We start from the raw sequence: 13,263 nt of genomic DNA on the forward strand, positions 1-13,263 counted from the left end.
GCACCCTAGACTTATTTCCCAAATAAAACCCCTGCAAATTCTTTAAAAGAAAAAAATCGAGTAGGTCTCAATTGTATAGCTTTTAAAATAGTTTTCATATAATAACTATGAATTTATTGTGGTTCAATGTATGTTACAATTTATTTTTGTTTTTTGTTTTTCCTTTATCTTATACATAAGTAAATGTAAGCCTACACGACTGCTACTTCAATATAAGTACAGAGTAATGTATTTCTGTTGATATACTTCACTTTTAACAAGATCTCATGTTCCAAAAACATGTACAAATTCTTTCGGAAGAAATAATATAAGACTTTTTTCATTATTATATTATATTATATTATATTATATTATATTATATTATATTATATTATATTATATTATATTATATTATATTATATTATATTCGCTATGAACCAGTTTCTATAATGACTCAACATGTAATCAAGCAATCACAGAAAACACATGGATGAAATTAAGTTTTACAATCATTTTCGCAAAACAAAAAATAAGCTACCACTGAGAAAATATTAAAATAAATTCTGATGAACTTTATAAAACAGTTTAATTTAAATTCACCACAGCTTAGATAAAGTTTATTATTGTTTTATAACATCTTGACCTTTTACATTTCATATGTTTGCTTTTTCTAATATAATTGTTATTTTTATTTTGTTTTATTATTATTATTATTATTATTATTATTATTATTATTATTATTATTATTATTATTATTATTATTATTATATTTGTGACCTCATTGGCACTCCATACACCACGCCTGTCTGTGACGTCATTCGAGGGGCGGGGACACATTCCTGCCGTCCACTTTTGTCTCTACGTGGAGGAGGCAGGACTGCTGGACGCTGTCTGGAATTTCAGGCGCATCGAAAGTGAGTACATATTCCCTGGCAACTTCTTCTCCAACTGTCCCTCTCATCTACAGGCATAAACATTTACCTATTTATTCCTCTCTGACACTGCGTCCATCCCTTGTTTACTGTGTTTTAACTGTAAGTGTCAAACATTTTCCTTCTTATAAAACTTGCATGTCTCGCGCTAACGAGCTAGCTTTAGCCTAGACATCCATTGAACCGTTTGCATCTTCCCTGCCTTTAAATAGTCATAAAAATGTCTGGTGCTTGTTACTCATGTTTATTTTCTGTGATTCGAATCAAAAACTTTAAACTGCTGTGGGATAAACAACCCGTGAGGGTTGATAACATACTAGAATAGACCTAAAGAGAATCAATTTAGAAGTTGCTTTTTTTTTCTTTTTGAATGTTTTTGTCTTTGAAATATATGAAATGTGTGTTTATTTTTAAGGAAAAGTACAACAACAAAAACAGACGCCTTATTCCTACAGAGGAAATGGGAAAGGTGGAGTCTGCACTATTTTTTTGTTTCTCCTCCACACAGACTGGTGCCAAATGTAATGTTCTGTGTGTGTGTGTGTTTGGGAGGTGGATTAGTCCTTTTTCTGATGACCAAGTGTGTTTTTGTTGATACTGCTTATTGTCAGTGTGGGGCTTCTGCAAGCAGAATCGATGCCATCCTTAATGTCCATGCAAAGACTTTGTTGAGGATATAACCCCCCCAGCAACAATTGGACTGTGTAAACTTGTCTAGTCATGAAGCGATTGACCAGATTTTCTCCTCTGCAGTCCATCTGGGGCTTCATCTTCCACTTACATCTGGTCTTCCAGTTGTGGACCACTCCTGAGACGACCTTAAACACGGAAAAACCCGCATCATACTTGGGAAAACATTATGACTTAGAACAGAGTTTGTTGTGAACATAATCGCTCCGCAAAGTATATTTCTATCTGGTTTATCTCGTTCGGTGGGTGTGACAGATGTTCCTTTAGATTGGAGTGCAATATCCTTTTTGTTTCTCATCAGCATTTTGGAGATTATTGAGATCCCCCTTTTTTCTACAGAGAGGGTGTGTAGAAGTCATTTCAATTGTCGTTTATCGATTTTTTTTTTTCTCAATTAGCCAATGAATGAGTACAGCTGGTATGTGTGCTACGCGGTGTAATAGCTGGAGTAGGACTTACGTCCTCCTGCATGCATGCAGTGAATGTTTTAACTACAGACATGATGAGCAAATGTTATCAGTAAAGACAGAACTGGACAATCAGGAAAAAAAAGGCAGCTATAGTTGTGGTTTGAGTAGACCTTTGTTCACACTTGCACAAACAAACAGGTTAATCCACTCTCTGTATTGTCAGAAAAATGACCAAATGGATTTTTTTAAACATAACTTGAAAATGAAAATAATAAGTCTATTATGAAAGTGTTTTAATCAGCAAACCTTTATTGTCCTATTCTGTGAAAAGAACAACAAAACAGTCACAGTTGAGTCATCCATTCAGGTTGAGTTGTTTGCTTTTGGGGGGGAAGTCTCCATAAACAAACATGCAGAGCTTTGCTTAAATACATGTACGCCAAATTCATGCTTGAATTCCCTGGAATCCCTTTTTTGCGTGCTGTAGTATGGTTCCGTGTGACAGCATGGTATTTAACTGTATGTTTTACAACACTTTGGTGTAGTAAAGACTAAACATTAGAAGGCGTGGCTTGTTGCCTGTGGCAGAAACAAGCCAGATCAACAGTTCAAGCAAGACCTCAACCTGTCCGATGACATTTTTAAGTGGTTGTTTGCTTCATTCCCATTAACACCCTGGCTAGCACCACCCCTGTTGACTACAGTTAAGAGTTTTAATTGACAGATAACCTGTCAAGGGAAGGGTTTATTTGAATATTGCCATGGTTTTTTTTTATCCCCTCTAAAGCAGCACTTGAGCTTGCTCTTGAAATAGGGACGCACTGTGTGAACCAAAATTACCCCACTTTACCTGTCGCTACACCTTAACTGCACCTCCAAGACTAATTGCAAAGACAAGGTTGCCCATAGCTTTGGGTGACTAAGTCAGCGTCATGTGTGCAGCTGGTTGCATCAGTGAAAATGTCTTGTGTTTTTGTTGGGTGTGTTCTTATGAAGTTGACCACACTCGGGAAGCTTGCCGCCTCTATTTGTGAGACCTCGCATTTCCCATGTAACTGGGATACAAAAACTGACGGAGCAGGGCGTGTCGGGCCTTCGCAGTGAACCCAGCCGCTCGGCAGCAGCCCTCGCCTCTTAATTGGCCCCATCAAAGGCGATTGTAAAATGCATCTGTGCTGCCTTTGGCTTTGGCAATCAGCGGTGCTGTTTAGTGTGAAACTTGTGTGTGACACTGACACATTGAGGGCTTCACTAATGAAACAATAGAGCGTTGAAAGTATTGTTTTACTGCAAAGGTTTGCACCGGGGTTATTGACACAGTTTAAAGCAAACACAGGCCTCTTCTTCATTTAGGGGCCTTGATGTTTGGTCAAAGTGGAGTTGTCTCCTCTCTCCACGCGCACTGACCAGCTGTCAAAGACGACAACTGTCTACCGCGCCTGCCATGCCAAACTCAATCGAGGGGCAGGATTTATTGCAGTGGTTTGTGACGGTGATTACAAACCCTCTATTCTTCTGCGCACGCAGCGATGCGGTTCGCATTTGTCTGCCGCCATCTGTGCCCTCACTCCATGTGCTTCACCCCGTCTTCTGTTTCCACTCTGCTGAGGGTGGGACTAAGGGCTGGTAAATGAGGTAATGTTTGTCTCTTATTGTAGCTGGAGCCGACATTAGCAGCCACACTTCACATCCTTTCTGGACAAAAGTTAAAAATAGCGAGTCTGGCTTAATCATTTTCCTAATGGTTTTGTCAGGAATGGGTTTGTCCTGATTTGTTCTGATTCTGAGGAGCCCTTGTTTTGTTTTTGTTTTGGTAGAAACTCCTAAACCTGATTTCTGTTTACGTCTGCTTTCCTTTTTGGTTTTTCTTTAAGGAAGTTCATTTAAGAGTATTCATGCCCATGTGTTTTTGATTCATGCTTCTGTTTTGGCTGCGAGGGTAGCTTTAGAGGAAGTGAGTCACACCTCAGATACCACTCTGCAACTTTTGAGTCTTCTTTTACCTTCTATAAATAGTTCCATTCATTGCGGCGGATGCACAGTTGCAGGAGTTTGTTAATTATCCATAAAAACATTGTAACTCCTAACAACACTGCTGGTTATAATTCATTTACTACTCGCATGTTGTGTTAAGCAACCAGTGACGGTTGTCGTCTCCATTTTTTCGCTCCGATCTCCTTCTGACATCCTGGTAAGCTAATCCTTGTTCGTTCTGACAGTTTTTCTGTCCTACTTGTTCTACTTTCTGAACTCTTTGGGCCAGAGGAATGCCATTATACCAGTTCAGCCTGAGAAAGAAAGAAAGACAGCACGCCCTGCTCACCTCCCTGAAAGAGGAGCTGCCCAGGACTTGTTGACTCCTCCACTACTTCAGGTGGACGGAAAGGAGGTCCTGAAGGAAATTCCTTATATTCAGATGGCGACTTCAGCTTAGAAAAAGTTAGGAACAAAGAGTTCTTTCTCCAAAAATGGAGTTGCTGTTGTTTTTAAGTTGGTTTTATGCACATTGGGGATTTTTTTCTTTTAATTAAAGTTTTCTAAAATTCATAGAAGCAGATTTTTCAGAACCTGTTCTTGGTCAGTTTTTATTGAAGTTACAATACAATGTTTAACTTTAACGTTTATATAAATTGATAAAAATATTTGAAGTTGTCACATGTTTGCGATTTAGGTTGTTGGTTTTGGGAATTCTTTACACAGCGGCCTTGTTGTTGTTTTTACATTGGAGCTAACAGGAAATGACTTTGATTAGGAAAAAGAGCCAAACTGAACGGTTGATGTTATCAGCCTAATGGGAAAACGAAGCATGTTTTACAAACCTGACCGAGGAGGGGTAGTGAGTTTAGTTCCACCTGAAGAGAAAATGAGAGTTTGCTTTTGAACAGAAAGCACATTCTTAACTGTGGCGGAGGTGGTGGGGATTTTGGAGGAGGCTGCTGCCTCGTAGAATTGCTTCTGTGATTAAAAGAGGCTGACAAAATAATGGACTTCAACTCAACTTATTGGTATTTTTTATTTTTTTTAAAAACATGTTGATTGTCTCTTCACAGTCGCACGTTTTTCTGACTGACCACATCAGGTCAATCACAGAAAAATGTCTGCCAGAATAACAAAAGAGGAAGAGGAGGAGATGAGGGAGATCTTTGGAAAAATTGGTAAGTGAAAGCCCCTCATGAGTCAGTATTTTCATGAGTGCATCAGTTCAGGTCTGGTATTTCACTTGAAGTTGTTTTTAGTTTGATAATGTGTCTGGGCTTTCTCCCCCTCTGCGTCTGTTTCCACAGATCTCGACAGCAACGGGTTTATCTCCGATTATGAACTCTCCGAGCTTCTCAAAGAGGCCGGCCACCCCCTGCCTGGGTACAGGGTCCGAGAGATCCTCCAGGAACTGGACCGCAACAAGGACAATCAGATCAGCTTTGATGAATTTTTGGCGGTGCGTTAAGCGACACTCCACTTCTTCTCCGGTCTTATCTGCTTTGCCTAAAAGCTTGTGCAGGACCTCTATGCAAAATGCTCTTAACTGTGCCATTATTTCTTTGTTGGAGGTGATGAAGGAGCAGGAATTTACTGGCCACTTGAACAGGCATACCTCATGAGTAAAAAATGTTAGATAAACAGGGCGAGCCAAAATGTTGTGCCTCGTGCGACATATTTGTGCGCCAAACACTTCCTGGTTGTGAATTCTTGTACAACAAACTAGGGTTCATGATTACATTACTGTCATTATTGTTGTGTTCTGATCAAACCCGTTTCCTAAAATATGTGGGACTGAGACGGGTTCAGTTTGGCTGAAACCCTTCTTCTGCCCAAACTGGCAGATCTGAATGGAAATCTTTATCATCAGCACAGTGTCATGATTGTCTGTCTGCAGTTACTTCTCACACAAAGAAATGCAAGTTAGCATCCCGTGCTTGTATGCGTTTGTGCTTATGCGTGTTAAAAAACTGCAGCTGCTCTTTAAGCAAATTGCCCATATCCAGGCTGAATAGTTCATTGTGGTCACACCAAAGCCTCCTGGGCTGAGGTCACCGATGAAATAGATAACCTCAGCCACAGGAAGTATCATACAAATTACCATACAATGCATATTATGAAGGCACAGCTTTACTGCTCTCTTTAAAGATAACACACACATTTCAGATCGGGCCTCGGTGTGTTGTTGAGACTGATTTAATCCGAGGATCTTTTAAAAGATATCCAAAGAAGCGGTTTTTCGGTTACTGTAAGTTTTAATGGTACTCTGACTGTAATTCTGAGATTATACATTCAGTGATTCTGCAGTTAAAAGGCTGTCACAACCTCATAACCCTTTGGCGAAACTAGAATACAATATAAGTGGATGTTGGCTTTACAAACCAACAAATGGTTGATCTGGTGGTCAGATGGTACGCTTCTCCTCAGTTTTATTGCCTCAAAAATGTTCATTTTTTGTAGCACTGCAGCAGTCCAGCCACCATTTGACATGTTTAGCCTTATAACCATTTGCTGTGCCTGAGGAAATTCAAATTGATTTCCAAAAGTCATGAATACGGAGACAGTTTAAAACAGTAAGATTGCCTACGTCAGCACCGTCTGCTATGCAATTTTCCCGCTGTGACACCAATTATCCATGAGTATATTGAGAGCGTATACCCACAATTTCCACCCACAGCTTTTGCACCTTTGCACCTTTTTTTTTTCTTCTTTTGCATGTCCAAGTCAGACATTCCTAAATTTGTAAACTTGACTTTTCAGTATTGTTTCAATTTAATATTGCCCCCTGTTGATGGAGCGTCTTTTTTTGTCCCTATTTAGTGTTTTATTTGTAGCCTTTGCCTCAACACTGCAGTAGAAGAAATGGATCCATTAGCCTCATTTTTTTAGTTGCATGTTCCTGAGAAATTCCAGTGGAAAACATCTACTGGAAATCTAGGAAAAAAGGAAGAAACACATTTACATTGTAAATGAAGTATGTTTTATGCATAATTTATCATTTTTAATATATTTGTATGTATTATAACCATCAGGAATATCTTGACTGTGGGACAATTAAAGGCATTATTTGATTAGTATTCGAAGCACGCAGTCTTTCTGAAAATTTGGATACACCCCTGCTAATTCTGAATAAATGCGTGTGTGCAACCTTTTTGCATGTAGCTACTGTAAAAACCTGCTTATTCATTTTTATGGCAGACGAAATTTTACATCCCATACCCACAGGAAAAAGCAGTGAATGAATCTATTTGTGTATATTAGCGTATTGTGTCATTTAATAGTACAAGAGCAGTTTTGTGGTGGAACACTAATATTATAACTATTGCTTCTGATTATATCCAGTTATATGTAACTGAGAATAACATTTTGTTTTGGGATACACAACTTTTGTATTGGTGTGAAGGAAATTGGTCAACACAAAGCAAAGCTCATGTTATTAGAGGTAAGAATTAAACCAAATAAAAGTTTTGATGCTGGAAATTTTCTGATGACAAATATTTTTTAACCATAGAAATGAAGATTATAGGTTGGTTGTCTTTAATCATCTGTTTTCAAAAAAAGATAATAACTCAAAAAAATTAACTGTATTAACCCAAATTAATAATTTAAAAAGCTTTCCTGGGCATTGTCATAAATGCAATGGCTGTCACTTACATAGACATTAGCCCTAAATATAACTGCTTTTTGAATTGTATTGACATATATTCTCTTTTTTATTTTTGATCCTAGATCGTCAAGGAGCTGAGGGGCAGTCAAGTGGCCAAAACCTTTCGAAAGGCCATCAACAGAAAAGAGGGCATCCTGGCGATTGGAGGAACGTCTGAGTTGTCAAGTGTTGGCACACAACATTCATTTTCAGGTGTGTGTTGCTGGCTCTGTTTGTGTTGCTGTCTTTTGTATACAAAACCAACATGGACTTTGTAACAGTAACGTTCCATTCAGTAATACTGTCCTGATCTCTGTGGGGGAAAATAAATTGTTGTCTGAGAAAAAAGCCACAGTCATTGTTCCCCACTTTATGTTTAGAGTTGTTTATGAGACTTCAAATAGTTTTCTCTTTAATTCTCGCTCTTGTGTGCGTAAATCCTTCCAGAGGAGGAACGATTCGCTTTTGTGAACTGGATCAACACTGCGCTGGAAAAAGACCCAGACTGTCAGCATGTCCTGCCCATGAACCCCAACACAGATTCTCTCTTCACGTCTGTGGGAGACGGCATAGTGCTTTGGTGAGAACAACTGTTGACTTTGCTTGTTCTTTATCTGAAATGACATAACACAACTCTCCTTGCATTTACATTAGCAGTAAAATTTTAGATGCAAATATGATCCTATGCAGAGGAAGCAGAACATTGAGATCTCCATATCTTGTTGCTAAAGTAAAATAGAAGTAGTTCTCCTAGAAAAACATTTCCGTAAATTAAAATTTTCCAAAAATGTTAATCCTAAAGTAGCAACAAGAAAAACTTGTGTTCTTTTATCCAAAGTATGAATGAACACATTGACAAAATCTCTTATTTCTAAATATGGCTGTTTCATATATGGATGTTTTATAACTATTTCTAGTTTTGTTTATTAATGTAAATGGAAAAATAAATAAAGTATACATAGCTTTACTATTACTTGCATTAGTGGTATTTTCACCACATTTCTTTGATGGCGTCATTATTGGAATCGAGACACGGCAAAAAGAATGAATCTATTTAAATAAATACTTTGTTTGATTCAGCAAAATGATCAACCTGTCAGCACCAGATACCATTGATGAGAGGACCATTAACAAGAAGAAGCTGACACCGTTCACAATACAGGTCAGTTCAAAGCATTTTTTTATTATTAAGCTATGTGTTTCTGCTCCATCACCCATCAGTTTTATTTCACGCTACAGGAGAATCTGAATCTGGCCCTAAACTCTGCGTCTGCCATCGGCTGCCATGTGGTGAACATTGGTGCTTTAGATCTGAAGGAAGGGAAGCCCCATCTGGTGCTGGGCCTGCTGTGGCAGATCATTAAGATCGGCCTGTTTGCTGACATTGAGCTCAGCAGAAATGAAGGTGCAGTGTGTGTGTTTTCAAACAAGTCAGTCAGGCTCACTGGTCCTCTTTAGAGTAGGTGAACTGATGGTTAATTCTCCTCTGCAGCCCTGGCGGCATTACTGAGAGACGGAGAAACTCTAGAGGACCTGATGAAACTGTCTCCAGAGGAGCTGCTGCTTCGCTGGGCAAACTACCATCTGGAAAACGCCGGCTACAAGAAGATCAACAACTTCAGCTCAGACATCAAGGTGGGTCTACTTCCTCCTGCTCACTTTGCATCTTCAAACACGGCAACATGATTGAAAAACCTTTGGGCTTTTTAGCCAGAATCAAGAAAAATCGTTCTTGAAGGGGGCATATTTTAATTCCTTGCATTTAAACAGCTGCTGAGTCCACGTACAGTGTCTGTGGGGTCAGGTAGTCCATGTTCATGTTTCACAACCTCACCCAAATCTGCTCTGAAAATAGAAACAAGTGGCAAACATTCATTGACCCACATTCAGATGTGTGTTTTTGGGTTCAACTGATGAGCGTTTATTTGGCAAAGTATCCTTTACTGAGGAAGTTGAGAGAAGTAAAAGCAGTCATCATGTCTAATGTGGTGCTAGTTTCACCTCATAAAAGCAGGCCATTTTACAACGCTGATCATTATTTCTGTCTTTCTCTCGTCTTCTCAAAGAAACCAAATGCTTTTGGGTTTTTTTTCTTTGCTTTATGCTTTTGTTAGGTTCTGCTTATAGGAATTCAATGAGTGAACTGATTCTGACTTCAAAGAACACAAAATCAAAGAATTCTGCAAAGACGATTGATGAACAGAGTGACTTCCACATGAGCTGATGTTTTTCACAAACTTGTCCTCTTTGTCATTAAGACGTTCACATCAACAGCAAATTTGTCTTTGTTTTTGATATCTGTCTTTTGGCCTGATTACAATAAAGTTTTTGGCCCATCATAATTGCCCTTTCTTTTTCTTTTCTTTTTTCTTTTTTGACTTGTGCTCAGCACATTAACCCCACCCAATCCAAAAGTTTAACCAATCTCGGCAGTTCTTGCTGATTATTAGTGAAAAGGGTCAAAATTAACTCACATTTTCTTTAGCTGCAGTGAAATACAGAAGCAAATTTGTAATTTTTGGGACAGTCTGAACCAGCTAATACCGGTACCAAACCTTTCAAAGTAAAAGAAAGGTGTAGGTGCCTTCTTAGACCCTAAATATGGAGAAAATGTTGTAGTTTGTCACGTATGAAGAATTTAGCTGGAATCTTAAAAGTAACATTGGTGTGCAGCCACTCTGAAGGTTATCAGCAGAACTGCTAAACTTTTGACCACTGATTTTCAGATGACTGATGATTTTTGACATTTTTCCCCATTGCATAAATTAGTTATAAAAGCAAATATGTTCTTTGATGTTTCTCTAAAAAATGAAAAGTTCTAGATACTCTATAGTGGATAGGTTTTGTTGCATTGTACAGTATTTGTATTTTGTTTCTTTACATAAAAGGAGATTTTAGTTCTGGCCATAACTGAACTGTACATCAGGTACACAGACCTCTTTCTACTTATCAGAGCTCAGCCCATTGGTGCAAACTTATGCATTTGCTTGTTTTTTTTTTTTCTCCAGGACTCCAAAGCCTATTTCCACCTTCTAAATCAAATCTCTCCAAAAGGCAAAGACGAGGGCCAGCCATGCATCGACATCAACATGGCAGGCTTCAACGTAAGCTCTGGCGTCTGGCGCCCTGAACATGTGGTAGCAGCTGTGTCGCTCCTCTTCACTCGAGCATGTGTGTTCTGTCTGTGTGTGCCGCTCAGGAGAAAGATGACTTGAAGAGGGCAGAAGCCATGCTGCAGCAGGCCGACAGGCTTGGCTGTCGACAGTTTGTCACCCCAACTGACGTCGTCAACGGAAACCCCAAACTCAACCTCGCTTTTGTGGCCAATTTGTTTAACAAATACCCAGCTCTGACCAAACCTGAGAACCAGGACATTGACTGGGGACTGTTGGAGGGTGGGTGTTCCAAACTATCTCTTACTGGGGTTTTGGTTCATTTTTACCTGTACTGTTCAAAATGAAGGTCTCTAAACTCTAAATCCCACAATCCTCTCCTGCGTAGGTGAGACAAGAGAAGAAAGGACATTTAGAAACTGGATGAACTCCTTGGGCGTGAACCCCCACGTCAACCATCTGTATGGGTATGTATTCCAAAACTTAATTCTCAAACACATTTCCCATGATTCATGTTAAAAAGCTTCACTCTAAATGTTCACTGTTCTTTCAGAGACCTGCAGGACGCCCTGGTCATCCTTCAACTTTATGAGAAGATTAAAATTCCTGTTGACTGGAACAACAAGGTCAACAAGCCGCCTTATCCCAAACTGGGAACAAACATGAAGAAGGTAGACTAGATTCTTGTTATCGTTCCTAACTAGAGCAAAACATGTTTGCCATTTTTATGATACATCTTATTTTGTTACTTAAAGTTGGAGAATTGCAACTATGCAGTGGAACTGGGCAGATCAGCGAAGTTCTCTCTCGTTGGCATTGGCGGGCAGGACCTGAACGATGGCAACCCTACTCTGACTCTGGCAGTAGTGTGGCAGCTGATGAGGAGGTAAAACATTGTTGTAACAGCATTCGTTAGCAGGCAAATTAAATGGCAACACGTTTAATGACAATGCCATTATAATAAGTATGTATGAACTAGTGTTGGCTTTCTATAGCCACATTCATGTTAAACGTGTTGTATGTTTACTCCTGTAGATACACATTGAATGTACTTGAGGACCTTGGTGATGGAGACAAAGTAAACGATGACATCATTGTAAAGTGGGTGAACAAAACTTTGGCTGACGCTGAAAAATCAACTAAGATTTCAAGTTTTAAGGTCAGTAGGCCACTCCACTTTTTTGGAGGGGGAGGGCTGTTGGAGAAACAAACTAACCTTTAAGCTTCTGCCTATTCACTGGTCAGGACAAGGAGATCAGCACCAGCTTGTCAGTTTTGGAACTGATAGACGCCATTCAGCCTGGAAGCGTCAACTACGAGCTGATAAAGACCAGCAGCCTTTCTGATGCCGACAAGTTAGAAAATGCCAAGTAAGAGTTCATTGAAATTTGTTGTGTGGCTGTCATTTAATAGCAGTTTTTTATTTTGAGATTTTTTATTGGTTTGTTTAGATACGCCATCTCCATGGCAAGAAAGATTGGAGCCCGCGTCTATGCACTTCCAGAGGACCTTGTGGAAGTCAAGCCAAAAATGGTGATGACGGTCTTCGCCTGCTTGATGGGTCGAGGAATGAAGCGCGTCTAGACAGCCCGCCTTCATTGATGTGGCACTTAAAAGTTTGGGAGCGCTCCCTCGAATGAAGGAATAAAAAAATCTGTTTTTCTTGTCTTGAATGAGTCAAACACGTACATGTGCCCCCACCTGATTTGGTTAACAAAGGAATTTTTCCAGAAGGATTATGTGCTCTCCTCTTAATGAAGTCAAAACTACAACATTACAATCTCTAAAGAGATGGCCCTCATCAACTTTTTACTCTCTATGCAGAACTCTTTATGTACTAGAATGCTGTTTTTTTAGAGCAAGTATGCATATCTCCAGCTGCAAGGTTGTTTACATATTTTTACTCAGACTGATAAATTAATTATCGCCTTGACTAAGCAAAGCACATTCCTGAATACCTGAATCTATGTCTGAGAATGCCAGAAACGGGGATGAAGAGGCTGAATGTTTAGGTGAAGCATATCTCAAATAAAAATATCTGAACATCTCTTAAGAACTTTTCTTAACTGGCACCATATATATCTACATATGGGTATAAGGAAGCCATAAGGTCAAATATTGCTGGTGACCAGTGCAATGTGCCGTCTGTATTCTCATACTTGTGTTTTGATTGTCTCTTGGGATTAACATCGAATGCTCTGTAAATGCCACCTTTGAGAATGTTAGTGTTGTGTTGGCCATCTTTTTTCATTTTCAGGGTCTTTTTTTTTTTTTTTTGTTGGATGAGAAGCGGGCGACCACGTTTTCCTAGCTTCTGCTGTGCCTTTTAGTCTCAAAGACCACTTGTACTTTGAGGTTGTTTTTCTCTTCCTTTCCATTTGTCACAGTACCAAGTATAAACCTTTCATTCCAAGTAGCTCAAGTTATATTTTTTGACAGTGATCAAATATTTGGTCTTTTGCTCATGTCTAGTCTTAAGTGCTTATCAAAATAAAATAAATATAACTTTGAAAACA

The 13,263-nt window shown here is 39.1% G+C and overlaps 1 protein-coding gene across 4 annotated transcripts; it reads left to right on the forward strand.

The window, feature by feature from the left end:
• Positions 1–753: 753 nt before the first annotated feature.
• On the forward strand, positions 754–13,263 carry LOC101161915 (plastin-3). Of its 4 annotated transcripts, none has more exons than XM_004076501.5 (16): positions 754–893; positions 5,062–5,166; positions 5,296–5,447; positions 7,718–7,847; positions 8,082–8,214; positions 8,715–8,796; positions 8,874–9,039; positions 9,127–9,269; positions 10,643–10,738; positions 10,834–11,029; positions 11,136–11,214; positions 11,301–11,418; positions 11,503–11,633; positions 11,783–11,906; positions 11,993–12,117; positions 12,199–13,263. In XM_004076501.5, the coding sequence occupies exons 2-16, from the start codon at positions 5,106–5,108 to the stop codon at positions 12,329–12,331; spliced, it is 1,869 nt and encodes a 622-aa protein (XP_004076549.1). In that variant the 5' UTR covers positions 754–893; positions 5,062–5,105; the 3' UTR covers positions 12,332–13,263. The 4 variants fall into 4 exon arrangements, with proteins under 4 accessions (XP_004076549.1, XP_011481938.1, XP_078787402.1 ...); XM_011483636.4 differs by having other exon boundaries at positions 859–1,013; XM_078931276.1 differs by lacking the exon at positions 754–893 and adding an exon at positions 3,566–3,646.

The sequence above is a fragment of the Oryzias latipes genome, chromosome 14, assembly GCF_053564925.1.
Source record: "Oryzias latipes strain Hd-rR chromosome 14, Olatipes_Hd-rR_3.1".
Classification (NCBI taxonomy): Eukaryota; Metazoa; Chordata; class Actinopteri; order Beloniformes; family Adrianichthyidae; genus Oryzias; species Oryzias latipes.